The 27,440-nt window shown below is 37.0% G+C and overlaps 1 protein-coding gene across 4 annotated transcripts; it reads right to left on the bottom strand.

Moving 5' to 3' along the window:
• Positions 1-27,345, bottom strand: LOC131428517 (fatty-acid amide hydrolase 2-B-like). 4 transcript variants are annotated; one of them, XM_058592510.1, is made up of 3 exons: positions 27,082-27,345; positions 318-1,788; positions 1-254 (listed from the first exon to the last, which is right to left on the bottom strand). In XM_058592510.1, the coding sequence occupies exons 1-3, from the start codon at positions 27,165-27,167 to the stop codon at positions 162-164; spliced, it is 1,650 nt and encodes a 549-aa protein (XP_058448493.1). In that variant the 5' UTR covers positions 27,168-27,345; the 3' UTR covers positions 1-161. The 4 variants fall into 4 exon arrangements, with proteins under 4 accessions (XP_058448493.1, XP_058448495.1, XP_058448494.1 ...); XM_058592512.1 differs by lacking the exon at positions 27,082-27,345 and adding an exon at positions 26,269-26,698; XM_058592511.1 differs by lacking the exon at positions 27,082-27,345 and adding an exon at positions 16,176-16,314.
• Between the last annotated feature and the right edge of the window lie 95 nt (positions 27,346-27,440).

Genomic DNA, 27,440 nt, shown 5'->3' on the forward strand with positions numbered 1-27,440 from the left:
TTTTCTAATAAATAGTCTCAAAAAATTTTATTATTGGATTGAAGTCATAAATCTTAAACAAGAAAATATTAGAACAATCTCTTAGTCTATCACGCTACCAATATTTTTAATGGTTGTAGCTCATCACAAGCATCTTGCAAATCACTTAATGGTTCCTCTCCCTAAACTGGTGGTGGTACCCAGCCACCGTACTTTCGTTCCAACTCCTTAGCTACAGCAAAAATCAGATGATCCTGACCAGGACTAGATACAATCTGAAAAAAAAATTATCCTGTTAGTAAACGGACAGTGAACACAACCACCGTCGCTTGCATTACCTGAACAGCCATCGGTAGTTTGTTCCGATCCATACCGACCATACAGGAAGCCGCCGGAAGTCCCAGCGTGTTAAACACCATCATGTAGCTCGTGTCGACTAGTTTGTAGTAGATTTCAAAATGTCTATGGGCTGTGTTGGGAAACACCGGGTAAATGAATACGCCGTTCGTACCGAGCATATCGATGAAATCCTTCCGGAGCAACTCGGTTTGTTCATCTAGGAAGGCAAGCCTAGAACTGGGAATGTAATTCTGGATGATATGTTGCATAGGACCTATGGCCACCGAAGGAAGATCGGAGTCGGAACAGCCGCACAAATACTTGAATATTTCTTTGCCAAAAGTAGTGTTCGGTTGACCATCCTGTTGCAGTGTGTAGATCGTTTCAACATCTTTCATCCGCAACATTTTGCACATGGAGATATCCAACGACCAAATCAACCGTTTCAGATTGACTTTTTCTGCGTTGAAATGGTTCACCACTCTGCTGATGGCAGCTTGTATGTCCGGTTGAATCGGTTCTGTTAAACCAGTCGGACCGTCATTTTCCATGTAATAGTATTTGAGCTCAGCAAGATTGACAGGTACATCTAACGTGACGTTCGTTCCTTCGGGATTTCTCATGGCTTTAAGCAAAAGTGGAAGATCCTCTGCGTATCGACACATAGCTCCTGGAGTGAAAAAATTCCCCCAGGTTTCATCCTCACACGACGGATGATGACCGTAAGGGGACACAACGAATGGAGAAGGTTTGTGACCGAAGACACCAACGAATGCTGCCGGAAGTCGGGAAGATCCGGCGATGTCGGTTGTCACACCCAATAGCGAAGCGGCTGAACTAATTAATGCGGCCTCACCACCCGATGATCCACCGACTGTTCGTTGTAAATCGTATGGATTTTTAGTAAGTCCCGTACATTTGTTGTACGTTTCCCAGCACATGCACAGTTCCGGAGTGTTGCTTACCAACAGAATGATTCCTCCGTTCCTCCGTATTTGTTGTACAACTGGCGCATCGTGTTGAGCGACTCGTTTGGTTTTCAACTTTCGCCCACCTGTGTTACTCATCCCCTGAACCCCCAGACTTTCTTTGACGGTCACAGGAAGTCCTAGAATGGGAGTTTCTTTTTCCAACTGCTCTGCGCTCTTCAAACCTTGGGCCACTTCCCGATCGATTCGTTTGGCATCTTCCAGAGCCTGCTCGAAACGTTCCTCCACAATGGCATTCAGAATCGGATTAACCTGTCGACATCGCTCGATGTAAGCACTGACCACGGCTTCGCTTTTGATCTGACCCGTTCGGATCTTGGCGGCCAACGTTACGGCCGGAATTTTTAGCAACGGGTTTTCTATGGGCGGAAGATTTTTATGCCGAATTCGTGCACTCACCACGTACGAGTACGGGACCACAAACCAGCTGAACACGTGCATCGCTCCGCGCAACAATCGTCGGATGGCCCAACTCATTCTTCTGCAAAAGACGAAGAAAAAAGTAGATAATTGTTTTTTTTTTATGAATTTTAAAACGCTATAGAAAAGACGAGCTTCTGCTGTATCAACAGCAAGTGCTGTACCTATGGATGTGTTTTGCATGAACTTTGATTGCACACTAAATATTAAAAGCCTTTACGCAGGATCCCTTACAGGCCATGTGGCTTGTCATATTGGCCATCTAACGCAAAACCAATTTTATTTGACGTATTATCTAAGCATTATAAATGGACGTTGATTTTTATAAGATTAGGAACTATAACCTGTTCGGTTAAGGTTATCGTGAATGCTAGAGGATTCTATAAAAATGCCTAAAGTGCTACTTAAAACTTCCGTTATTAAGTTACGGTTAACTATAACTGTAAGACAATCTGATGTTTTTTTTTTAATATTTGGTTACGCTTGCGAACCAGCTCGGTTATATAAGTGACATTTCATGAAGTTCGCAACTAATAAAAAAAAAAAATTGAAAATATTCGAAAATACATTTTAGCTAATTGTGATACCGAAACTGAAAAATTTTAATAGACAGAATTTTGGTTTTGCTGAACAATAAAGGAAGAAACTAGTTTTCGTAACACGAAAACTAGTTTCTTTATTCTCATTTGCAGAAATAATAGTATTATTCATGCAGAAAAATATCTCAAAAAAAATATGTGTAATTTTAGCTTAAAACAAGTCTATTTTGTTTGAATGTATGACATCCCCAATTGAAATAATTTTGCGTTTGGTTTAATGGGCAACTAATCGTTTTGTTGTTCTAAACAACCGAGATTTTTCTGCGTGTCGGTTTATGAATCAATGAAATTTATTTGGAAATTTGTTTTACCTTGTGTTTTGGCAAATAAAATTTTAACCATTACCCTTACTAACGTATGCCTTCTACTACTCAAACACAATCGATCGATTTAAATAAGGAACTCGATTAGTTGAAAAACTGAGACATCTTTCTGATCGCGAATACACTGGTCTTTTTATGGTGGAGAAACGTACCGCATAACTTCGCTATTCGCACAAAAAAACGCCCAACTCCAAAAATTGGTATAAAAAACACATAAAATACGCAGTAAATGAAATGTAGAAAAAAATGTGGGTGTTAATGTCAGACATAACCGAATTGATGTAAATACGAATATCAATGTTGTTCCCTTATAAAGCACGATATAACAGGTCAAAAGTGGGCTATATAAATCATATATGCATAATAATAATAATAAATTCAATATCAATAGGAAATATTAGAAATAGTTCTTTATATTGTATTGTGCGCTATCCACTAGAATAAACATTCAAACCAGTTGTTTTACAAAACTGTGGAAATATTCTGTGAAAAATATTATTCCTTGTATCTATAACCTAGAATCGTAACCTCTACCATTAAGGGCTGAGGCCAGTGTGTTTTAGGGTGATTTAGAGGGCTATTTTCACGCTTCAAATCTGATTTTCTCAGAAACGGTGACGAATATCAAAAAACCCAACTGACAATCTCTTAGAAAATTAGTTTAGATTAACGATTTATTAATTTTTAAGAACCTGCGTTCTTATGCATTCCGTGCATACGCGCTACCATTTTGTCACTCTGAATCTTGTTTTAGTCACTCTAAAACGCCAGTCAGACACAGTAGAACGTACATCGAACATGGTCTACATCCTGGCTGTCACCCGACCGATACCGACCATGTTCGATGTATGTTCTACTGAGTCTGACTGGCGTTTTAGAGTGACTAAAACAAGATTCAGAGCGGCGAAATGGTAGCGCGTATGCATGGAATGCATAAGAACGCAGGTTCGAGTCCTGTCTCTGAGCGTATCTTTTTCCAATAAATCATCTTTTCTGTTAGTTTTTCATTCATTTGGCTTCTCCAATATATGTTTCCGCTCAGTCATTGCAAAACTAGTTTAGATTATTCTGTGAAAATTTCAGAATGATTCATTGACTTTTAGCGGTCGGGAAAGTCTTTTTTTCGAAGGAAGAAAAGCCGTCTTTCAACTTGTTCATGTTATTTTTGTAAAGGTAAGTCCATTTCTATGGCGGCATCATTTTTTTCTGCTCTTGTATCCTGGTAACGTAACGAAACATGAGAGAGAAATAAAATCGGCTTAGCAAGGCAGCCAAACAAGCGGCAGCTTTCTTGGATTTTATGTGATGTAGTCAAACTTGTAACCAAAAATATCAAAACTTTCTTGGCCACCCGGCCACATCGAGAGTCATTTTACACATTTGCGAGAGAGCATGGAGAGAAATGTAATACGCACAGCGAGCCACGTGGTTTTACGCGACCTACTGGCCTCAGCCCTCAATTTCATTTCGTTAATGTTTCAATTACTGCATTTTCATTGTCATCGCAATCGGTCGTTTCTTGTACACAACCTTGGTGGATGTAAGCATCTATCAGCAGTGATGGCATTTCACTAGAATGATACACCAGTGCATAGGTTTCATTTCTACACTGCGGATGCATTCGATGGGCTCCACACAAAAAGAAAAGCGCACTTCTTCTCAGAGTCCATTAGACGGACTTTGAGTGTGTGATTGTGTTGAAAGAAGCTGGTGCGAGAGAACCACATTCTCTTCGCATTAATCGCACTCACGTGCTCTCGCCTAAATACACCCAAGTGATTACTGGCGTGTGATGGTGAGCGAACACTGCTGTGATCTTCAGTTAATAGAGAGTAGATCTGGCCTAGCTATGAAAAACTTGCAAGTAATAACGCAAACTCCACGATAAATTGGTTTTATTTTGCTGATTTTGTGTACCTCACGCTTCTTCCACGCAAACCATACACCAGAGTGCTCACCGGCGTGTACACCGCTGTGAAAGTATCTGCATCCACCTCAGAGTATTTGATAACTCTGCTGTAGCACTTTGGTGCGATTCAGATAATTATGAAGATATTGAGTACCAGGTTTGGTCAGTCTTAATTTTCGAAATATACAGATTTCTATTTTCAATACTTGGCAATCCTGCCTCGGCTCCAAAGATTTTATCGTTGATTCGAAAGAACTCCCATACTAGTATAAATATGTGTTCCACATCAATACTTTCATTCTTGCATTGCGTGTGAGCGTTACCCGTCATAACTTTTTTCAACTTCAATTTTTAAGAATCCGATGATTTTGACAAGAAATGGATAAAATTCAAATAATTGTCATGACCTATGGGATCTGCATTTAGGAAGAACTAAGATAACTCTTGGCGTGTACACTCGGTAAAGTCGTCCGTAATTTGACTCGGAATTCATTGTGATTTTCGATTGGATTGCGAATTAAATGAAAAAATAATCGATTCCAGGTGAATTTAAAACTCACAATGAATTCCGATTCAAATTCCGGAAAACTTAACTGAGTGGCGGTGTTTTCAAACACGCGCTCCCATGAAGCTCTGACGACTTCCACAGCTGAGCACTAGAAACGCAAATCGCTGTTTAAAAGTGTAGTTGTATACAATTCCTTGAAAAATGTATGGTTTTCAAAGTCGTTTATTGAAGATTATCATATCATAGTGGCGCAGAAGTGACCAACCCAAAATCCAATATCTCGGAACCGCGGAGCTAAACCGAACTCGTTATGGAACAGAACCAGACTATGAAGATTCGCACAAAAACTTAAAACGAATACAATAGGGTGCCGCCAAATCTGGAGAGACCTTAATTTCAACCATTCGTGAGATTGACGTCTCACTGCGTATGACAAATCTGGTGATCCTTTTAGCTCGTATAATGGTTGTTTTGCCTTCATCATAAAGAAAAGCAGCGATCACTATGAAAACTGACTTTAGAACTGATGCCCGAAGGACCGAATGTCATATACCATTCGAATCAGTTCGTCGAGATCGCAAAATGTCTGTGCGTGTATGTGAAAAATATATGCACTCTCCTTTTTTCGAGATGGCTGAACCGAACTTATGCTCTAATGTATGGTAAATTGCACTATTACCAAATTTAAACTTTTTTAAATTCCATTTTAAATTCGACTTCTGGTTTCTGAATTACAGGGTGAACTGCAAATTAAATAATTTGTTTTAATAGAGAAAGATGTAAATATGTGCTAAAGACTGTCCCAGAAAGTATGGACGCAACCAAAAACCGCTGTCATTTCGCAATGGTTCAGAATCTGTCGATTTTTATGGTTGCGTCCTGTTGTTTACACTCTTATCTAACCACTTGTGCAGATGTTTATTCGTTTTCATTAGTTTGTTTCGAAATGCGTGGACTTTCAGCAAAACAACGTCGAAAATTGTGTACAAATGGTGCACAGAACGCGGACTGTCTTTGAGAAAGATAGCAAAAATGGAAGGAGTAAGTGAAAAAGCCGTGCGAAATGCAATCAGGAAGTTCGGTGAGGATAACACCTTTGAGGATAAACCGAAAACGGGTCGAAAAAAAGGTCCTGCTAACCCACAGTTGGATAAACGTATACTGAAGGCGTTCGAGCAAAAGAAGGAGGGTTAAAAAAAGTGGGCACTTCGAAGTCAAATGTTCTTCGTGCTAAAGAACGTTTGAATCTTCGAACCTATAAGAAGCAGAAACAACCAAAACGTAGTCCGAAACAATAAGCATCGATCAGGCCGAGGGCTCGAAAGCTGTACAATTCGATTCTTGCTGGAAATTTGAACTGCATAATCATGGACGACGAAACCTACGTGAAACTCGAATACAATTCCTTGCCGGGACCACAATATTATACGGTGCTAGAAGGGCAAGTGTTATACCAGTTCGAGACATCGAGTGAATTCGAAAAATTTGGTAAGAAAGCTATAGTCTGACAAGCAATTTGTAGGTGCGGTAAGATTTCGAAACCCTTCATCACCACAGCTTCAATGAACAGCGAAATATACATCAAGGAATGTTTACAAAAACGACTTCTACCCATGATTCGAAGCCACAAGGATCCTGTTGTCTTCTGACCAGATCTTGCTTCTTGCCACTACTCGAAATCAACGGTAGAATGGTATACTACCAAAAATGTCACTTTCGTCCCAAAATACATGAATCCACTAAATTGCCCACAACTTCGACCAATTGCGGAATTTTGGGAATTAACGAAGGCACATCTTAGGAAACATGTCTCGGCAGCCGAAACCATTCAACAGTTCGAAAAAGATTGGAAAAAAGTGTCAAAACTTGTCGCCAAGCAGTCTGTAGGGAATTTAATGAGAAACGTTCGCAAGAAGGTGCACCAGCTAGTCTACAATGGCTAAGTAGCAAATGTTGAGAATAATATTCTGTTGTTAAAGTCTAATATTATCAGTATAACGAAAAAAATTTGAATATCTAACAGTTGTGAATTATTTACAGCGAAATCAAAGTGCGTCCATACTTTCTAGGACAGTCTTTAATTATTCGAAAACAGTAAAAATATTCTTTAGTGAGCAAGTTTTGTATTTTGATAACCACACAAACATCAAAACAAACCGGCCTCCGTGTTCCGGTACCGGAAGTTTCGTCAAAATCATTCAGGTGTTTTATTGCTATGTACAATAATAGCGACATTTGCTCACCGCCAACTTAGATTATATTTAAGGTGTTTCATAACCGAAAAGTGAATATCGATAAATTCTTATTCAATTTTATGGGAACAGATTATTTACAGAATCTTTATATTAAGTGTAAGCTTTAATGTGTAGTCTTGTTATGTCTAGATATTGAAAGCCATTTAATAACGTTTACTGAATAAACACTTCGAACACTTCCATTGTGATAAATCATTTGATCACTTGCCACTTCAGTACTTGCTGTTATGTTTTATTGTCTTAGTAAATATCACAACGGATACTTCATTTCTTATCAATAGCGAATGTGCAACATGAGTTTTAATTGTACTGCAAGACTAGCTTTGCTCACGATTCTAGATTCTAGATACTACTAGAGCCGGTTATTACTATAATAGGTAACGTTGAAGTTCCCGCACAGTACAGAAATTCGTAACCGATAGAATAGAGACAGTGTTTCAGCACCACCAATAGATTATAAGATCAAGGCATTCAAAATTTTAAATCTGAATATAAAGATTCAACTTAGGGACGGGTGTGATGTGTAAGAACATCGTCTTTCACGGAGTCTACTTGGGTTCGAATCCAAACTCTCAGATTCTGCTCTGACTGATAATAAATTAATTGGGTCAATGTACACTAACAATCGGCTGCAAAGTCTTTTGAAACTGGATGCCAAGTTCCGTTCGGAAATGTAGAACCCCCTATGCTTTGTTGCTTTGCTTCGGCCGCCTTATCACACCATTAGGAGCTCTTTAAGTGAATAATTTTGTTCATTCCGTGAATGAATAAACCGTTTTGGTTCAGACTTGGTAACCGCATTGAAGTGTCTATTCTAGTCATCGTGATGAAGCCGGTAAAATTGATCCGACACTTGAGATACTTCCAATCAACACTAATTCAACGAGCTCTTTCATGAGATAAGAAATTGACAAAATCGATGAATTTAGAATCAATAACACATTTACTGGACTCTCGGATAGCCATAATTCGACTATTATATTTGACTGGCTTAATTTAAGTGATTTTACCATACCGATTGAGTCGAGTGTGACACAATTTTAGAAAAAATGCACGAAAAAGAAATTATTTGGAATCAGTGAACCATCGTACAAATTTGCACATATGTAAGTAAAAATTTTGATAACAGTAAATTTTCGTTTCGATAACGAAAGGTCATCCTTATTTTTCCAATTGCCCTTATCCATTTGCGACATCCAACTCATTTGGATTCTAGCATCATAGAAGAAATGTCTAATTTCTTATCTATATTGACAATACTCAACTAGAAACACTTTAACAACTGCATTTTTTGCAACTTTATTTTTTTTTTCAAAAGTGTTTAACAGATGAACAATTCTTGAAATTAACAGCAGAAAAGGTTTTAAAAACAAGATCGATTTGCTGCGATTTGGATGAGCCTTGTTACATGTCTCCATTATGACAAACTATCACTGTTTTTTTTTAAAGAACGAATGCATTTTTGAGTGCACTTCCTTCAAACCTTAGTAACTCGAAAACGGTAAAGTTTCCAAGAGAAAGTAGGGTGAAATGTTACCCGCTTGTGCGGAATTCTGGCAACGGTCAGAAGGCTGGCTGCATTCCGGCTGATGTCAAAATTGTACAGACGAAATTGCGTCATTATCTCGCCTCTTTTTCTTTTTTTTTTTATTCGACTTCATTTAATATTCGTCAATCCCGCATGTAGATACAAAAAACGAATCTTGAGACGAGGTAGATGAGATTGAAATATGGGTATGTTTGATAGTGAGAAAGCAACATTTTTGGCAATAACATAATTAGTATATATGAAGGACAATAACTTACTGCCTGTACTTAGTATATATGAAGGACAATAACTTACTATGTACTTTTTATTGAAAAAGTAAAACCAAGACGCTAAAAATGTGTAACCGATTCAAAACAGTTCTGCCAATCTTGTATGGCAAGAATCTGACAGAAACAGAACCGTTAATAACCGCTAGGCGAAATTCTCTGCCGGAAACGGTTGTTGCATTGTTGTCAGACTTAAATTCCGGCAAAAATGGCTGGCAGATATAGCCAGCTATCTGGGGGGAAATCTGCCCGCCGCGTACAAGTGGACTCACACATTTAAATATGATTTGTTCGCTGGAAATATTTTTACACTCGATTTAAAAGAAGGACAAATTTTTTTTTTTGTAAATATATACACTGAAAAATAAGTTACTTATTTTTTCGATTACTTTCAATTTCTTCAAAAAGCATTAAACTTTTTTCCGATTTTATTTTTTCCGAGTGTCCGATTGGATGGATAACAATTTTGTGCAATCACACTTTTGAGTTACAACGAATTGAAAAAAGTGCATGCAAAAATATATCGGCCCTGTCTGGAGTAAAATCAGTTTGGTTTGAAGATTGATTTTTTTTTATTTCAACTGGGGCAGTGCTCGCATGTGTTGTGATGGCAACACTAACACACTCATTATCCTACACCGAAAATAATTTGCACGCTAGCATCATGTACAAAGCATTTGAACTATCATTACATGTAGAACACATGAAATTCATGAAAATTAACACTTAAATCATAAAATGAGTGTAAAAACTATTGATATTTAGTGAAAATCATTCATCTGAATACACATCAAAACGATAAGATATATTGTTACCTCCAGATTCCATATGCACTTCATGTGAATATCACATAGATTTCAATTGAAACAGAGTTGACCGATTCAAGTGTTTTGCACATACATTTGTGCTGTACTCATTCCCACTAGAAAATGAAGTGTTTAACACATGTAGTTCGATTCAATAGCAAAACACATCATATCCAAAGGAAAAACACATAAAAGCTAAGTGAACAATAATCTAATCTCGCATCTTAGTGAAATTGCACATAAAATCTTGAAACAAATCGCTTTGGTTATGTATTGATATGAAAAAGCATACGAAATTGAAGTGGTGTTTACATATGAATCGATCGTGCAAATTTTTATCAGTGTAGAAAGAAACTACAACTATTTACAACTTACGAACTACAGGTTGGGGAAAGCGGTATTAGGTTTCAGGTATCATTGTAATCACGAATTGTAGAAAGTGCATGCAAAAATATATCAACCCTTTTAAAAAATCTGTCTGGGGTAGAATCAGTCTCTATATAAATAAATGACATAACAAATCGAAATCATGTATTGTGCTTGCAGAAAAAAATCAGAAGCGACGTCTCTCTTGCCTGATTATATCCCTCCAGCGAAGTTCATTGTACACCAATGCTATGTAGACTGCCATGCAATTCATTAATCATTTATAATTATTCAAAATTTCACTACCTCGTAGCATTCAGTCTCAAAGCCCTAAACATACATTATCAACTTAAAGTGCATACAGAAAGTGTTACGTGCTCCGTTAGTGGAGGCAAGAAAATTTATTTGTTTATGTAAAAGCACGTGTTCATAATCAAGACAACAAAATATACATGATGTAACATGGTTCTATCAGTTGATGAATAGCAAATGACAGTTCAACTGAAGTCGCTCGGAATCGTCGCTGCGCTGGCTTGTCCAGCGAATTGCAGGTTAGTGCTGCAGCGACAATAAAAACCTCCCCTCGAAATAAGATTTTTTTTTATTTCAGCTGGGACAATGCTCGCATGTGTTGTGATGTCCGTCATTTGTTTTGAGCTAGCTATGAAACCTAGTTTCATGAGCAATTTCCAACATAATCAAAAATAGCCTTGGTGACCACTAGGGATGGACGGGTTTCGCGTTTATAAATTTAAATGTTCGGGCAGGTTTTTGTTTTCAATCGGGTACAGGTCGGATTCTGGTTAATAAAGACTATCCCAGAAAGTATGGACGCAACCAAATACCGATGCCATTTCGCAATGTTTCAGAATCTGTCAATTTTCATGGCTGCGTCCTGTTGTTGACACTCTTCTCTAACCACTTGTGCAGTTGTTTATTCGTTTTCATTAATTTGTTTCGAAATGCATGGACTTTCAGCAGAACAACGTCGAAAAATTGTGTACAAATGGTGCACAGAACGCGGACTGTCACTGAGAAAGAAAATGGAAGGAGTAAGCGAAAAAGCCGTGCGAAATGCAATCAGGAACACCTTTGAGGATAAACCGAAAACAGGTCGAAAAAAGGTCCTGCTAACCCTCAGTTGGATAAACGTATACTGAAGGCGTTCGAACAAAAAAAGGAGGTTTCCGTTCAGGATGTGGCCAAAAAAGTGGACACTTCGAAGCCAAATATTTTTCGTGCTAAAGAACGTTTGAATCTTCAAACTTATAAGAATCAGAAACAACCAAAACGTAGTCCGAAACAAGAAGCAACACAGAAGCACAGAGAACAGACATTTAAGCTCATACAAACTTTTGTTTTTAATTTGTGTTATGCATACAAATAAAAATTTGTTAAAATCGCATAATTTACAACTGTATGCAAGTTCGAACGCAAGAGCCCGTAGCCCAATAAGTGATTGCTGGGTTGTTCAAAGAGCCTGTATAGGTGCATTGCTACCTGGTGATCACTTTGCCAAGTAAATTGAGATTTATACTTGGATGTCTGTTTTCAGTGATATAACTTTGACAAGGGAGTTAAAATAGCGCAAACTGCGTAATTCAACACGACGATTTGGAATTTGTTTTCTTTTGACGTGCTAAATTTGAGCTTACGAACAACAGATTGCGCACGGATGTATATGTACTAAAACACAGCGGTAAATCATAATGTAATATCGATAATGGCATAGCAGCTTTTGACAATGTAGGATAACTGTACTTACATCTATCTTATTGGTCCAGGCACATTGTGATTGTGTTGGTTACCCAGTCTAAAATCAACGGTGGTTGCCCTTGAGTTAGTTACAAAATCTAAGAAAAATGTCGCTGCATAATTGTCACACTTCAATTGTTGGTATTGAATATATGGGATGAAGCAAAGAGCAAAGATAAATACGAGTACGGTTACCCTATACTCTAGTAACGATTGTCGAATTGTGGATTGAACTTTGAGCCGGAATAATAGCGCAGATATGTGTCATTAGGTGTGTGTTTTCGTTTAGATGACGAGCGTTTTTTGATAATCCGCAAATAGAGAATATTGATTGACATGAAACGAAACATTTGAAGATAAGCATTAGAAAAGGTATTAAGTACAAATAGTAGTTTCTCTTTCTTTACTTTCTTTTTAGATTACTTATTATTATTATTATATCGTTTATTTATACCCGGTTTTAACCTAGTTACGGTCGTTCACCGGGTTTACTTTTTTTTTAGATTACTACGGTTCTATTGATAATACTGCCCCCTAAAGCCCTAAAGGGTTATCCGCACTAGCTCGACCCGACTGATCCTACTCCGACTTTTTTTCTGTTTTGGCTATGGTTGAGCTGTGTGCTGATAAACCTTAACTCTTTACATACACGGAAAAGCACGCGATCGCAAAACAACTAAATTATTAATTTGACCGATTAAAAGATGGTACAACTAATCAATTGTTTGTTTTTCAAGGTGTAATTTTTCAATTGAGTAATGACACACATTACAAACGGATAATGAAACGATGCAGTTGATCAGTGACATACACCTCAGACGACGAATGATACGTTCCAGTGAGCTGTCATTACTACAACTGAGCAATGACACACTCCCAGCAGTTACTTACACTAAACTCATGGAAGATATAGGAACACAGCAATAGGTTTGCAATTTCCAAGATGGAATTGATCAGCAAAATGGACATTAAGCAATTTTACCGGTTATGCAAAAAGGCTCGCAGGAAGAGCATTTCTGATTCCATTTTTGAGTGTGTTACTGATGAACCCAATACAAAGAATGCATCTTCAAGAAAAAACAAATACTGTCACTTCAGCAGCAATTTTTAAGCGTTAAGCATTTTTAATCACGTTGCCATAAACTTTCCGAAAATAGACCATACACTTTCAAATAAAATTAAAACATTTAGAAAAATATCCATTCTCCACATTAAAAACTTGTTAAAAATTAATTATGTGATTTTTTTTTTATTATTTTCACTTACATAACACTAACGTAACTGATATAAAATACGTTCAATTCCCATTTTAAAAATTTCAACATGAAACATTTCCGTTGAAATTAGGATGATTTTTGTTTTGCGTTTTCCTGTCTTTGTTCTTAGCCAACTGACAGTATTCGAAATTAACAATTTCAATTACCTAAATGGTTATGTGAAAATCAACAGATATTTTGGTTAACTAACTATAGTTAAGTTGAAGTAACCAACCATAACAATATTGCGATTTTGTGTTATGGGAGTTCTCCGTGTGAAGCAATACGAAGAGAGAAAACTGACTGTCTGGAATTATATTGTGCTTGCAGAAAAAATCAGAAGCAACGTCTCTCTCGCTTGATTATATCCGAAGTTCATTGTACACCAATGCTATGTAGACTGCAATTGAAATACATTAATCATTTATAATTATTCGAAATTTCACTACATCGTAAAATTCAGTCTCAAAGCCATTGATTCCTAAACATACATTATCAACTTAAAGTGCATGCAGAAAGTGATACTCCTTTGTTACGTGGTCCGTTAGTGGAGGCAAGAAAATTTATTCATTTATGTTAAAGCACGTGGCTCATAATCAAGACAACAAAATATACATGATGTAACATGGTTCTATCAGTTGATGAATAGCAAATGACTGTTCAACTGACGTCGCTCGGAATCGTCGCTGCGCTGGACTGTGCAGCGAATTGCAGGTTAGTGAACTATGTCATCTGAACTGCAGCAAACATCTAGATAGTAAGTTATGTTTCGAGTCTCGTTTTACTCAACGGGAATTTAATCTTTCAAGATCACATTACCCTCACTTCTGAAACAAATATTACTTCAATTAATTCAAACAGAAGCCTGAACATATTCAAAGTAACGTTGAAATGATGAAAAGAAAGAGGATAGTATGATGATCTTATTTCAAAGCTTGATTACGACTGTGGAGTTGAAAGGTACTGATTTGGATTCCATATATTCAGAGGATGATATCGATTCTTCATCGCGGACTTCTTCGAATCACGTTGAACAAAAAATTTTGAATTCTAACTAATGAATTTGAATCGTGGAGCTGAAATGATTAAGGAGGCAACTACCCTATAAGATAAATTACCGAAAACTTTCATTTTAAATTATGAACTATTACGAGGGGTATTCAATCTATTTCGTCGGATTTGATTGCGTAAATATTGATATTTAGGGCAAGTCTGAATGAAACGATGCCGATAGATGCCGCACTTTCGACAACTAGTATATCAATCCGATGTATTGGTCGGTATGTATGTGTCAGTGGATATATCGCCGAGTAAAAAAATAATTCTATCAGTCAAAAATGATTATTATACACTAAAGGGTGATCTTTTTGGCAACACTGTTTTTGACGCTACTTAATTTTGAGTCAAAATCTATCCAAAATCAACTAAAGTATATCCTTCCAATTTTAGGTAACGAGTGATGACCTCAAAATTTAGGTAAATTTAAGTGTAGTACAAGTGTTATTTTTCACGATCAACTCAAAATTTGAGTAGATAACGACCTAATTTAGGGTAGCTTTTAGAAGAGCTCGACAATAAGTGATTTTTCCTCAAAAAGTAGGTAGAAATGATTTTCAATATACGTACGCGGTTAGCTGTGAAATACAACGTTACACTGAAAATCTTTATTACCCATTTTTTGAGGAGAAATCACTCATTGTCGAGCTCTTCTATAAGTAACCCAAAATTAGTGCGATATCTACCTTTGACTTAATCGTGAAAATTACCCCTTGTACTAATCTTAAATTTACCTAATTTTTGAGGTCATCACTCGTTACCTAAAAATGGGAAGATGCACTTTAGTTGATTTTGGATAGATTTTGACTCAAAATTAAGTAGCGACCGGCAAGAGTGTAGATCGCTTGTAAACTTTTTCTTTCTGAACACAATATCAAGTTCAAGACGACAGTTCAAATGATGATGGAATTATCCGAAAGACTTGAACAAGTTCTACCACAAATCTAAACCAGCTGATCAACATAATGAACCGTGCGCTCTATGCTTTTGATAGCAGTCATTAACTTGCGCTGCTCGGATAAAGCAAATTACAAAACCAGATTTCAGTTACGCAACGTGAACGTGATCTTGTCGTTCGCTTAACGGCGAAGGTTAACCGATGATTAAATGCAAATTTTTCTCCTCAGCCCTTTGAGATAGGTACGTAACAAGGAGACCTACGTGGTTGACAGTTTATTGGGTTAAAATTTTATTCTAACTTCAACTGGTTTGAGCTGTTAAGACGCAAGATGGGGTAAATCGCATATACACCGTGAAAATAAACGTCAAAATGTACAACAATAGACTTAAATAAGTACCTCCTTTATCTCATCTTCTTTTGTCAGTATGTTTTGCAGGCTTGAAATGGATTTTTTGATATTTTTAGAAAATCTTTTGCTTGAAGATTTCATTGAAATGAGCTCTTAAAAGTTATAGCCTTACGACCCCCGGAGAACAGCTGTACCGGTTTTATTTGCTTCCTTCAAAAAAACAAAAACTGTTCTTCACTTCTAGTTTAGCGGCTCTCAAATAACAACAGGTTCCATAAAACGTGAATAAAACTAATAAAACTCCAACTGGACCCAAAACAAGTCAATTAAGGTCGTCCTCGTCCGAAGATCAAATATCGTGCTGTTGTTTTGTCCGTCAACTGGGTGGTTTTCATGATCATTTTACAAGAAATTTCTATTCCCCGTCTTGATGATGATTGTTCCATCAATTCAACACTTAACACTGTCTAGTTCAGTGCATGACTTAAGTGAAGTGATTGATGTTTGTGTTTCAAATGAAGGTTCTGTGATTAACGCCATTGGTACATACCCGGCGTTCGGTGCGCTGTTTGACCTTGCTTTTTTAACAGAGGTTGCTGTCATTTTTTTTTGTTTAAAAGATAATTTTTTTATTAGCTCTACGATGTTACTAATTTGAACATCGAGCTCAAATATAATGAAAATGAAGCAAATTTAATATGATACAAAAGTCGCTGATTCTTCAAAATTTAACCTAAGATACGCGGAATATTCTGGCCTACTTGTTTGAATTACTCTATTTTTAGTTTCACATATGACGTTTATCACTCATTTTAACTCGTGTTTTGATTGGATTAAGCAAACATTTTGAACAACAGTCACGAAGTAATCAATTTCACTTTTTTTTTATTACTTTTTTTCCAAAACTCACGTAAACCAAACCAATGGTCAATTAACAGTCCTATTTTGTTTGGTACTAGAGCAACAAAAATCGCTGCTTCGATTTTGAACCAGACTGATATGTAATATCACAACATATTTTCCGTCTTTACTTTACGTCTGCGTCGCGGTTCAAGTTAAACTGAACTCAATTCGAACTACCATAGAGCAGTAACCAATTCAAAGACGAATCGTCAAGAGAAAAGTGTCGGACAAGTGTTTCACACTGTATCGAACTTTCAAAAGTGCCAAACTAAACTCGGGATGTGATAAACAAAATATCTTTGACTTGAAGTATTGCGGCTCCAATGCAACGAGCAGCCAGAAAACGGTAGTTAATTCACGTGTTCGCAAACTGTTTACACAAATGCTGACGAGATCACATTGCCGTGTCATGCATGACGTAAGGGCAAACTTCAAGCCGGTTCTACGGCAATACAAATTTGTCAGCGAAACTCCTCGTTTCGTATCGAGTACAAATAAGGAACTGTATAAGGAATTATTTTTCCATTTGTATTTGTGCATGGCCGTTCTTGGCCAGTTAGGCGCAGAATGATATGAGCTCTCTCAATACATTATTAAAACTGAAGTTACCGCAACGGGTTAAATGACCGGTTTAGAAGTTCAGCATTGGAAATATCATCGTATCATCTAATTGTATTTACGGATTTTACTTTTCTAACTAATGAATGCACACACTTAAATTTTATTGTTAAATCTTGGAAAAAAGTGCAGAGATTAGCACAGGCGAGCGCTCGGTAACCGTCTTGGTAAAATGTATAACTACTGAGAATTTCGGTAATCCTACATTTATTTTCTGTCAAAATTGTTATTAATTCGTCCGATGCGCTCAGGATTGAATTTTCTGAATTGCCTAGTCGTTAGTAATCGAGCGTTGAAAATATTGAAATCTTTTGCTTTCATCCATTTTATGATTATCCAGCTCCATGAGAAATGCTTTTATGTCATAAATTATATTGAAGGTTTTTAAAATACACTCCTTTCTCAACCCTTGCTTCAGTGTTAATTACTTTAAACAATAAAGCTCCATGATTGATAACACGGTACCTTTTCTGGGCCCTTTGGCCAAGCTAACATTAAGTTTTTGCAGGCAATTAACAATTATTAAATTTGGGATTGCCTAGATTGTTACTAATTATACGTTTTACTGAGACGATTACCGAGCACTCGCTAGGAAGCTTCAATGTGGTAACGAATGAGAAGTATATAGGTCGTGGCGGGAACTTCCGGTTCCGGAGATATAATCAAACGATAGACGCAACCGGCTAACCGCGCACGAGTCATGGCACACTTTTGTGAATTACCCGAATCGATCTGGAAATTATCGGATCTATCTGAATTTGCATTGAAAAATGAAAAGCTCAAAATATTAACATGTTACAACGATCCTGTTTGACTGACATTAGAAAAACATAGTTGTTTAAGACGGTTTTCGCACCGAATCGTATTCGCAGTTGGCAACACTCTGTCGAACTTGAATTAAACTTTCTGGACATGTAGATTTTGTCCCAAAAAGCCGCTCTGCATACTTTGTTTTTTTTTTCTAAAATTGATTTATACTGTCTTTTGAAAAGAGTCAAACTTTAAAAGCCATTTTTTTCAAAAATTGTTATTGTCGAAAATTTACAAATCCTACAAAACAGTGTCGTACTAGTGATTTCCACAAAATCAATCAAAATTTCGAAAAGAATACCGGCAAAAATCCTTCTCGAATCCTACACTGAAAAAAATTACTTAAAACATTTAAAATCGGTTTAAAAACCCGATAAAATTTTATCCGAAATTAGGTGATTATGTTCCCTACCAGCCAAGATGGGCGCTTTAAGAAGAAAATATAACCTTAGAGAAACTATTTCTTGCTCAAACTGATTTTTTTTTATCCAGCATCTTTTTATCGAAAACTTCACCAAACTGAAAGCCATCCAAGATTCCAATGAAACTCAATTTGTGAGAAAGTTACACTGAATGCCCTATTGCTAGTTGCCCGATATTAGTAGAAGGTATTAGTGCTGGATAAGAAAACTGTTTGTTAACAAACTTTTTTCCCTTTAAAATGCTCTATATGGAAGCGAGCCTTGGGACAAAATTTCATTGAATTAAAAAAAATGTGTTTTTTTTAAATCGACATGAAATTTTGAAAATCTTTTTTTTCGGTGTAGAATTCCAATAGACGAATTTCGCACCAAATCGTTTTCGGATTTCATTTCATTGAAACCTACCCACTTGTACGCGGCGGGCAGATTTCCCCCCAGACGGCTGGCTTTGTCTGCCAGCCATTTTTGCCGGAATTCTGCCAGAATTCCGGCAAAAGTCTGGCAACAATGCAACAACCGTTTCCGGCAGAGAATTTCGCCTAGCGGTTATTAACGGTTCTTTTCTGTCGGATTTTTGCCATACAAGATTGGCAGAACCGTTTTGAATCGGTTCTACATTTTAAGCGTCTTGGTTTTATTTTTTCAATAAAAGATACATATGAGAGGCAATAAGTTATTGCCCTTCATATATACTAATCATGGAAAATGTTATTGCCAATAACATTACTTTCTCACTACCAAACATACCCATATTTCAATCTCATTTACCTCGTCTCAAGATTCGTTTTTTGAACGTACATGCGGGATTGACGAATATAAAATGAAGTCGAATAAAAAAAAGAAAAAAGAAAAAGGAGGGAAATAAACAAGACACGTACGGCGAGATAATGACGCAATTTCGCCTGGACAATTTTGACAGCAGCCATAATGCAGCCATGCTTCTGACGGTTGCCAGAATTTCTCACAAGCGGGTAGGATCTGACAATTCTCGGTTAATTTTTCAAAAGGGCGTATAAGCAAAGGACAGTTTCTCTTTGTTTACTTTCTCTTCTATTAATTTCCAAGCGGTTTACACGTTTATCACTCAACTCTGTGCATGAAACGATACCCGAAACATTCGACTTTCAAACAGAATAGTGATATCAAAGAAAATCTTTTTAATCACATAACAATAATCGAAAGAGAGAGGGAACAAAGAGAAACTGTCACTTGCTTATACGCCCTATTGAAAAATCAACTGAGAATTATTAATCCACTTCGAGAGCCAGTTTCAGACCAGCTCGTGATTGGTTGAAATTGACATAAGCGAGTACAAGTTGTTGAAATTAAAATTACTGTGTTGTCAGTATCGTCGATAACAATGTAGTTTGATATTGCATATTTTGTTTTTCGGATCATCTTTTTAAAATTATTAATTTCAATAGGGTTTAAGTTCAATTTGTTTTTAAGTCCTGTCAATGTGGAAAGTATACGATTACATTTAACAAACACTGATACAAACCAAAAGCTTTAAACCACGAAGTGTGATATGGACGAGAATATTGATTATGTTGATTGTACTTGAGAATATCACCAAATCTTTAGATACTTCTGTTTGTTACTATTTTTCTCAAATTTAATATGTTGGATACTTTAGCGCGGGGGTTTCCAAAGTGGTCAATATAGACCCCTTGTGGTCGATATCCTTTTTGCGGGGGTCGAAGTAAACGAAAACTGACTATGGGGGTCGACGAGGTCAAGAAATCGACCCCCTATTGTTTGATATAAGTTGTTATTTGAAATATTTACGCTAAAAAAATTGTGTTTATTTGACCAACCGCAGTAATTGGTAAGTATTTTACATCAATATAAAAGAAGCAAGAAATTGATTTTTCAAAGGAATTTGTTGATGGGGGTCTGAGGCCTAAGTTAATTTTAGTAAAGGGGTCCATGACCTAAAATAGATTGGGAACCCCTGCTTTAGCGAATAAAGCTGCAAAAATAATTACCCAAAACTGAGTGTTTAAAATTTTATTAGGCTGTTTCAACTGTAGTGTCAGCATTCTGAAAATGAATTTCTTTCAATGTAGCTTTAGCTGAGTGAAATAGTTAATATGAACTGATGAAGAACTAGTCTCTTTTATCGGTTAATCTTCAAACAAGCAATATCTTCCATTTCAACAGTGCCGAAAGTCCTGAAGAATTTAGCAACAATCAAGCAGTATGTAATTGAGGACATAATATTAACTATAGGTTATCTTCAAAACAAGTATTAAATCAAAATAAATTCAGAGGTCCCTTCGGCCAGAGTAACCCATGAATGGAAAAAAATCAAAATGAAGTCAGAGCTTTTATTTTGACTGATATAACATTCGTGTAGACGTTTTTGAATGATAAATAATCGCATGTTTAAGGTAAGAAGCTTTTTAGAATCAATAAATATCTACTGGCGTGGATTAAAACAGGTTTTTTTTGGTGCATATCACCGGATCGCGATAAAATTTCATAGCAGTCTATGGGACCATGAGACCTTTCATGTGAATCTGAGTTTGTGAAAATCGGTTCAGTCATATCTGAGAAAATTGAGTTATATTATTTTACACACACAGACATTTTGTGATGTCGACGAACTGAATAGAATGGGAAAAGCAAAAAGAGTTCCAGAATTAGGATTCAGTTCCAGTCATAGTATAAATTTCTAATCATAAGTCATTTATCATTTAATCATAAATTGCTAACCATATTGTTGATGACATGGAGAAAGAATCATAATGTTTCGTTTGGTACAACTAAAGACTGTCCCAGAAAGAATGGACGCAACCAAAAACCGCTGTCAGTGCTAGCAATGGTTCAGAATCTGTCAATTTTTATGGCTGCGTCCTGTTGTTTACACTCTTCTCTAACCACTTGTGCAGTTGTTTATTCATTTTCATTAGTTTGTTTCCAAATGCGTGGACTTACAGCAGAACAACGTCGAAAAATTGTGTACAAATGGTGCACAGAACGCGGACTGTCACTGAGAAAGATAGCAAAAATGGTAGGAGTAAGTGAAAAAGCCGTGCGAAATGCAATCAGGAAGTTCGGTGAGGATAACACCTTTGAGGATAAACCGAAAACGGGTCGAAAAAAAAGTCCTGCTAACCCTTAGTTGGAGGGCGGCCCGTTTGGCATAAGGTCATTTGACATAATACCGTTTGGCATAACGCTATTTGGCATAAAGGTTATTTGGCATAATGGTCATTTGGTATAATGCTATTTGTCATAATAATAATTGGATTTGTAAATTTTCGTTTGCGTTTCGATCGAGTTATGTTGTGCAAGGAAAACTCGAACGAAATATGTGAATTTTATATTCAGTCCAAATATTTCGATAATATTAGGTGAAATAGCATTATTACATGCTTTTTATATTTAAAATTATGTAGTAAATAGCACACTATCATGTTATACAAGCAACTCACTTAGTGCTAGCACAATATTCGAACGAGCGGCAGCGACGATGAGGCGTAGCCGCATTAGACCTTTCAAAATTGCAGTAAATTAGAACAATTTCTATTAAGCAGCATGTTCATCTGTTATGCCAAATGACCATTATTCCAAATGACCATTATGCCAAATAACCATTATGCCAAATAACCATTATGCCAAATGTCGTTATGCCAAACGGTATTATGCCAAACGGCTTTATGCCAAACTTGGGAGCCCCCTCAGTTGGATAAACGTATACTGAAGGCGTTCGAGCAAAAGAAGGAGGTTTCAGTTCGATATGTGGCCAAAAAAGTGGGCGCTTCGAAGTCAAATGTTCTTCGTGCTAAAGAACGTTTGAATATTCGAACCTATAAGAAGCAGAAACAACCAAAACGTAGTCTGAAACAAGAAGCATCGATCAGGCCGAGGGTTCGGAAGCTGTACAATACGATTCTTGCTGGATATTTGAACTGCATAATCATGAACGACGAAACCTACGTGGAACAATATTATACGGTGCAAGAAGGGCAAGTGTTAAACCAGTCCGAGACATCGATTGAAGTCGAAAAATTTGATAAGAAAGCTATTGTCTGGCAAGCAATTTGTAGCTGCGGTAAGATTTCGAAACCCTTCATCACCACTGATTCAATGAACAGCGAAATATACATCAACATAAGTAGCAAATGTAACTTATTGAACTTTCAAGATGTTTTACAATTGATTTAGAAATGTTATTTATATTAGATATGTTCAGAAAGATTTTTAAATATTTTAAAATTGGTTGTGCAACTTATCACTGTTAAGTTTCACAATACTACCGAAAAATTCACTGTAGGACAACTTTAAGTACATCTAAAACAATTGTGCAGTAAATCACCAGCTTGTTTATGTTTCACTAAACGGGAGTAACTATAACAATTGTGAAACTAATCAAAAACTTTCCAAACGGCTGTCATAATTGTAGCGGACACAATATACGTCGAAATTGCTTTAAATCTCTTGTGGAAGAAAAATTAGTGAAATGATTGATGCTCTTCGCAAGGCAAAAATGATTAGCCGAATTGATAACCTTGCTGTAAAAAATATGTTTCTACTGAGTCCGCATAGTTTTGGCTGCCTCATGAATTTTTAGCTTAGTGTGTGCAGTTTTCTTCAGTTTTAGAAAAAACAATGATATAAAATTCAAAACTTGCAAAAAAGTTGTGTTTGAATTGAACGCAAAACTTGCAGACATGACATTATTATCATAAAAGTTGCAGGAATACAGCGTTATATATGCAATGAAAACAAAAATCAATCAGATAAATTGTATTCGGTTTTCATCTCGCGAAAAAAATAAGCAGAGCTGACATCACTTTTCAAAGATATTGAACGAAAAGTTAATGTCATCATTGTTACTCCCATATTACCGCTTGTGCAACTTGTTTTTGCAACTCCAGCACACGCAATTACGTATTATTATTACAGTGCGTATCACAAAAGTCGGGTCCGCTAAGATGAATGACTATACTATATTGTTGTTTAATTCAACTAGAAGATTGAAACTGATAAAAAAACAAAACGTGGAGCATTTCTTCTCGAAATATTAACATGTTAATGTTTCCTGTTATTTAAATAATATATGTCATTACGTTCGGTGAACCATTTTCTATTCAACTCACTGTTACCATCGATGCCATATTGGAAAATATTCAAGAAAAAATCATTTCGAGATTTTTCAGGTTTAATTACACATTAGTTTGATCAAAATCGTCTGAGAATTTTAAAGATTGTTTGAATACACGTATTTTAAACACCGTTCCGATGATTCTCATTAAAAATAATAGACTGTTATTATCACAGTAATTGATGCACAATCATTAAAAACGCGTTAATTCAAAGGCGCTTGAAAATTTCGGCCGTACGAATACATGTTTCACCATAAAAATGCAGTTCGTTGTCGATTTTTCGATTACAAAAACACAAAAGATCAATTCTACGATATGTAGCATTATCATTTTTCATGTGCAGATTATTTTACAAGATCCATGTTTGTGTTAAGAGCAGAGATGGCATTTCACCACAGTGATAAACGCTAGAGTCAGATTTCTGCCACACCGAGGATGAAAAAAACGAAGCACCGCACAAAGAGGAAAGCGCACTTCTTCTCAGTGTCGAATAGACAGGATTTGAGTGTGTGCTTGAGGTTAAAGCAGCTGGCGCGAGTGAAACACATTCTCTTCGCATGAATCGCTCACACGCGCTCTCGTCTAAATACACCCAAGTGACCACTGGCGCGTGATTGTGAGCGAACACTTCTGTGAACTTCAATTAATAGAGAGTAGATCTGGCCTTGCTATGAAAAATTTGCAAGGAAAACCGAAAATTTTACGATAAATTGTTTTATTTTGCTGATTTTGCGTGTCCACGCTTCATCTACGAAAACCATACAGCAGAGTGCTCACCGGCGTGTACACCGTATCTGTATCTGCATCCACCTCAGAGAATTTATTAGCTAATGCTCTAGCACTTTGGTGCGATTCAGTGGAAGAGGTAAAAGGAAATAAACAAACGCACTCTTGATGCGTGCACACTTACACAACAGTGGTGTATAAATGTGAAAGAAAAGAGCTCTCGTTGAAGTTGTCAGTGCGAGGGGAGAAATTTTGCTTGCTCTTCGTCACACAGAGGAGATAGACATCTCTGGTTAAGAGCAGTTGTATTGAAAATCAAATGTGAAACTTATTCATTAGAAATTAAGTTTGCATGTTTTTGTAAACGTCATTCCATTTCTTGTTTACATTACGTAGTAGTTCTCACGAGTTTCATAATTGTTTTTTCACTGATTTTATTACTGCCTTTGTGATGGGATCGAGGCATGAGTTTTTGTATCAGTTGCACAATAGTTGTGAATAAATGTTCGTAATAACTGATGAACTTGAAGATATGTTGCACAACACAGAAAAATTGCGCTTTTTCCATAACACAACAGTTATCAGAATACTAATATAATCTAACTTGATGAATTACACAATCGGTAGAAAAATACAGGACAGCAACTTAACATGCTACTTGGGAGGGAATCTTTACAAAATGACTTTTACCCATGATTCGAAGCCACAAGGATCCTGTTGTCTTCTGGGCAGATCTTGCTTCTTGCCACTACTCGAAATAAACGGTAGAATGGTATACTACCAAAAATGTCACTTTTGTCCCAAAAGACATGAATCCACCAAATTGCCCACAACTTCGACCAATTGAGGAATTTTGGGCATTAACGAAGGCACATCTTAGGAAACATGTCTCGACAGCCGAAACCATTTAACAGTTCGAAAAAGATTGGAAAAAAGTGTCAAAACTTGTAGCCAGGAAGTCTGTACGGAATTTAATGAGGAACGTTCGCAAGAAGGTGCGCCACCTAGTCTACAATGGCTAAGTAGCAAATATTGAGAATGATGTTCTGTTGTTGTAGTCTAATATTATCAGTATATCGAATAAAATTTGAATATCTAACACTTGTGAATTATTTACAGCGAAATCAAAGTGCGTCCATACTTTCTGGGACAGTCTTTAGAGATATTCACCATTAAGTTCTACCCATTCTTCCACAGATCGAATTTTGAAAAGGCGCCTCATAGTAAATTAAAACGTTTTCACGTCCAAAAGTCTCTTCAAATGACGACAGAGAAGAGCTAGCTCGAGATTCGGTCGTATGCCTAAGTTCTGGATATGTCAAAATCAATCAGATATTACCACTGGCACCATCTATTGACAAACTGCGAAAGCTTAGGAGCGAACCAAAATTAACCGTTAGTCAACCCGTACAAATGGAGACAGTCAAACATGGGCTACTCAAACTCGCAGATTTTAAAAGGCATTTCAACTGAACTGGAATTTGTGTCAATGAATCACTCAACGGATAAGAATCGCTACCCGACAAACATTACTTGTTATTGCACGCGTCTGAGAGTATGTTTTCGCTTGCAAACTCATGAACGAAACCAGTTTAGTTTAATTATGAAACCGTGGCAGACAAAGAACGTCACTACAATTGGTTCATTGGCCAGATTATCTGCAGTATATGTAATTGCAACCAAACACTTTAGTCGTACATTTCTGAAACGCGTATCCAATCAACAGCCACAGCAATAATCAATAATTTGCAAGTCTCAAAACGAAGTCATGCAAAATGATGGGCTGAAGCACAGTTTATACTTCGGGACTGGTTTCCAGGCGGATTCCTTGATACTTATGTGCTCACTTTTTTTACAAAACTTGACATGGTATGATAAGCAAGATTTGCCCTGCTGCTAAGAAATGTTTTGCACAGTCGTAGGCCCCAGAACAAAACAAGATTATCATGTCCAGTTTATTATTTCAATTTCTGCACAGCGATCAAAGGAAGTGGCTCATTACCATAATTAACTATTCCTTTGCTGTTATGCATAACACATACGTACATACCTGCCACTCATTAGACGGATTTTTTTCCCCTGTCTATGACCTCCGTAGATAATATTGATAACTGCTGTATTGTGCAACCGTGAGAACAATGCGTCGAAGTCGGAAGACCTAAAACTGGTTCGCGTTCGCAGATGCTACTAATCCTGAGCACACTTGTATTGTATTGTATTGAACAACCATTCAACGTCAGCACACAATGACAAACGCGGGATCGATGTGGAATCTAATCTGATTCGCAACAGATCATACTTTCCACTTCAACAGTTGGATGAAATTTGATGGTAAACTTTCTCTTTCAGTGCCTGAAGATTATAGATATGGCAAGTTACCGCTTTGCCTATACATAACCATACTGGAAAACAAAGAGGTGAAAATAACTGCAATTACACACTTTACCGAACACCGCCGTCGGACTGTCGGTCGGGTTCTCGACTGTTGTTAGCTCCGGAGTCGGACTCCGCTTCAATTCAACACACGTGCATCGGAGATCAGTGCTCAGCAGGAAATCTTCTGCTCGCAAAGAGCATGCAATGAGAGAAATATGTTTCTTTTTTTTAATCGTGGAGAATATAAACATAAAACCTCGTCATCAGTTCATATCGGCCTGTACGGATATTGATCGTATTGACATTGGTCCGGGAAAAGCAATTGAAATAACACTGCCAATATTACATCCATACATGCATAGCGTTACATAAGGATACTGCAGATAGTCCAAAGTGATAGACATAAACATTGTTACGCTCCGCGTATGGTGCAGCGATCCAATTTTTATAGAAAAAAAAAACTCCCAAACGTCTAACTAAAACTTACTTATGGAATTCACGTCTAAGAAGTTGACATCCTTTGGTAAAAAGTGACAGTAGCATCTCGACGGCCGCCAATGCGTACGATAGCATTCCGACCGCAATTTAAATCGATGCAGTGAAAAACGATACCAATGGTGTTAAATCGAACGGAACCGTTAAAACATGTAAATCAAACACACTCGGCGATACTTCCGATAACAAACCGGCCGACTATTGGGGCACCGATAGTCGATCGATAGATACTTGACCGACCGACCACTTCACCCGGTTGCGCTAATACTACTAACTAACTGACCCGCATCGGTGGATTGCTCTAGCTCTAGGTTTCTCACTTTACCTCTCTCGCTCTGCAGTTTCAAGTCA

This window comes from Malaya genurostris, chromosome 2 (genome assembly GCF_030247185.1).
Source record: "Malaya genurostris strain Urasoe2022 chromosome 2, Malgen_1.1, whole genome shotgun sequence".
Lineage (NCBI taxonomy): Eukaryota > Metazoa > Arthropoda > Insecta > Diptera > Culicidae > Malaya > Malaya genurostris.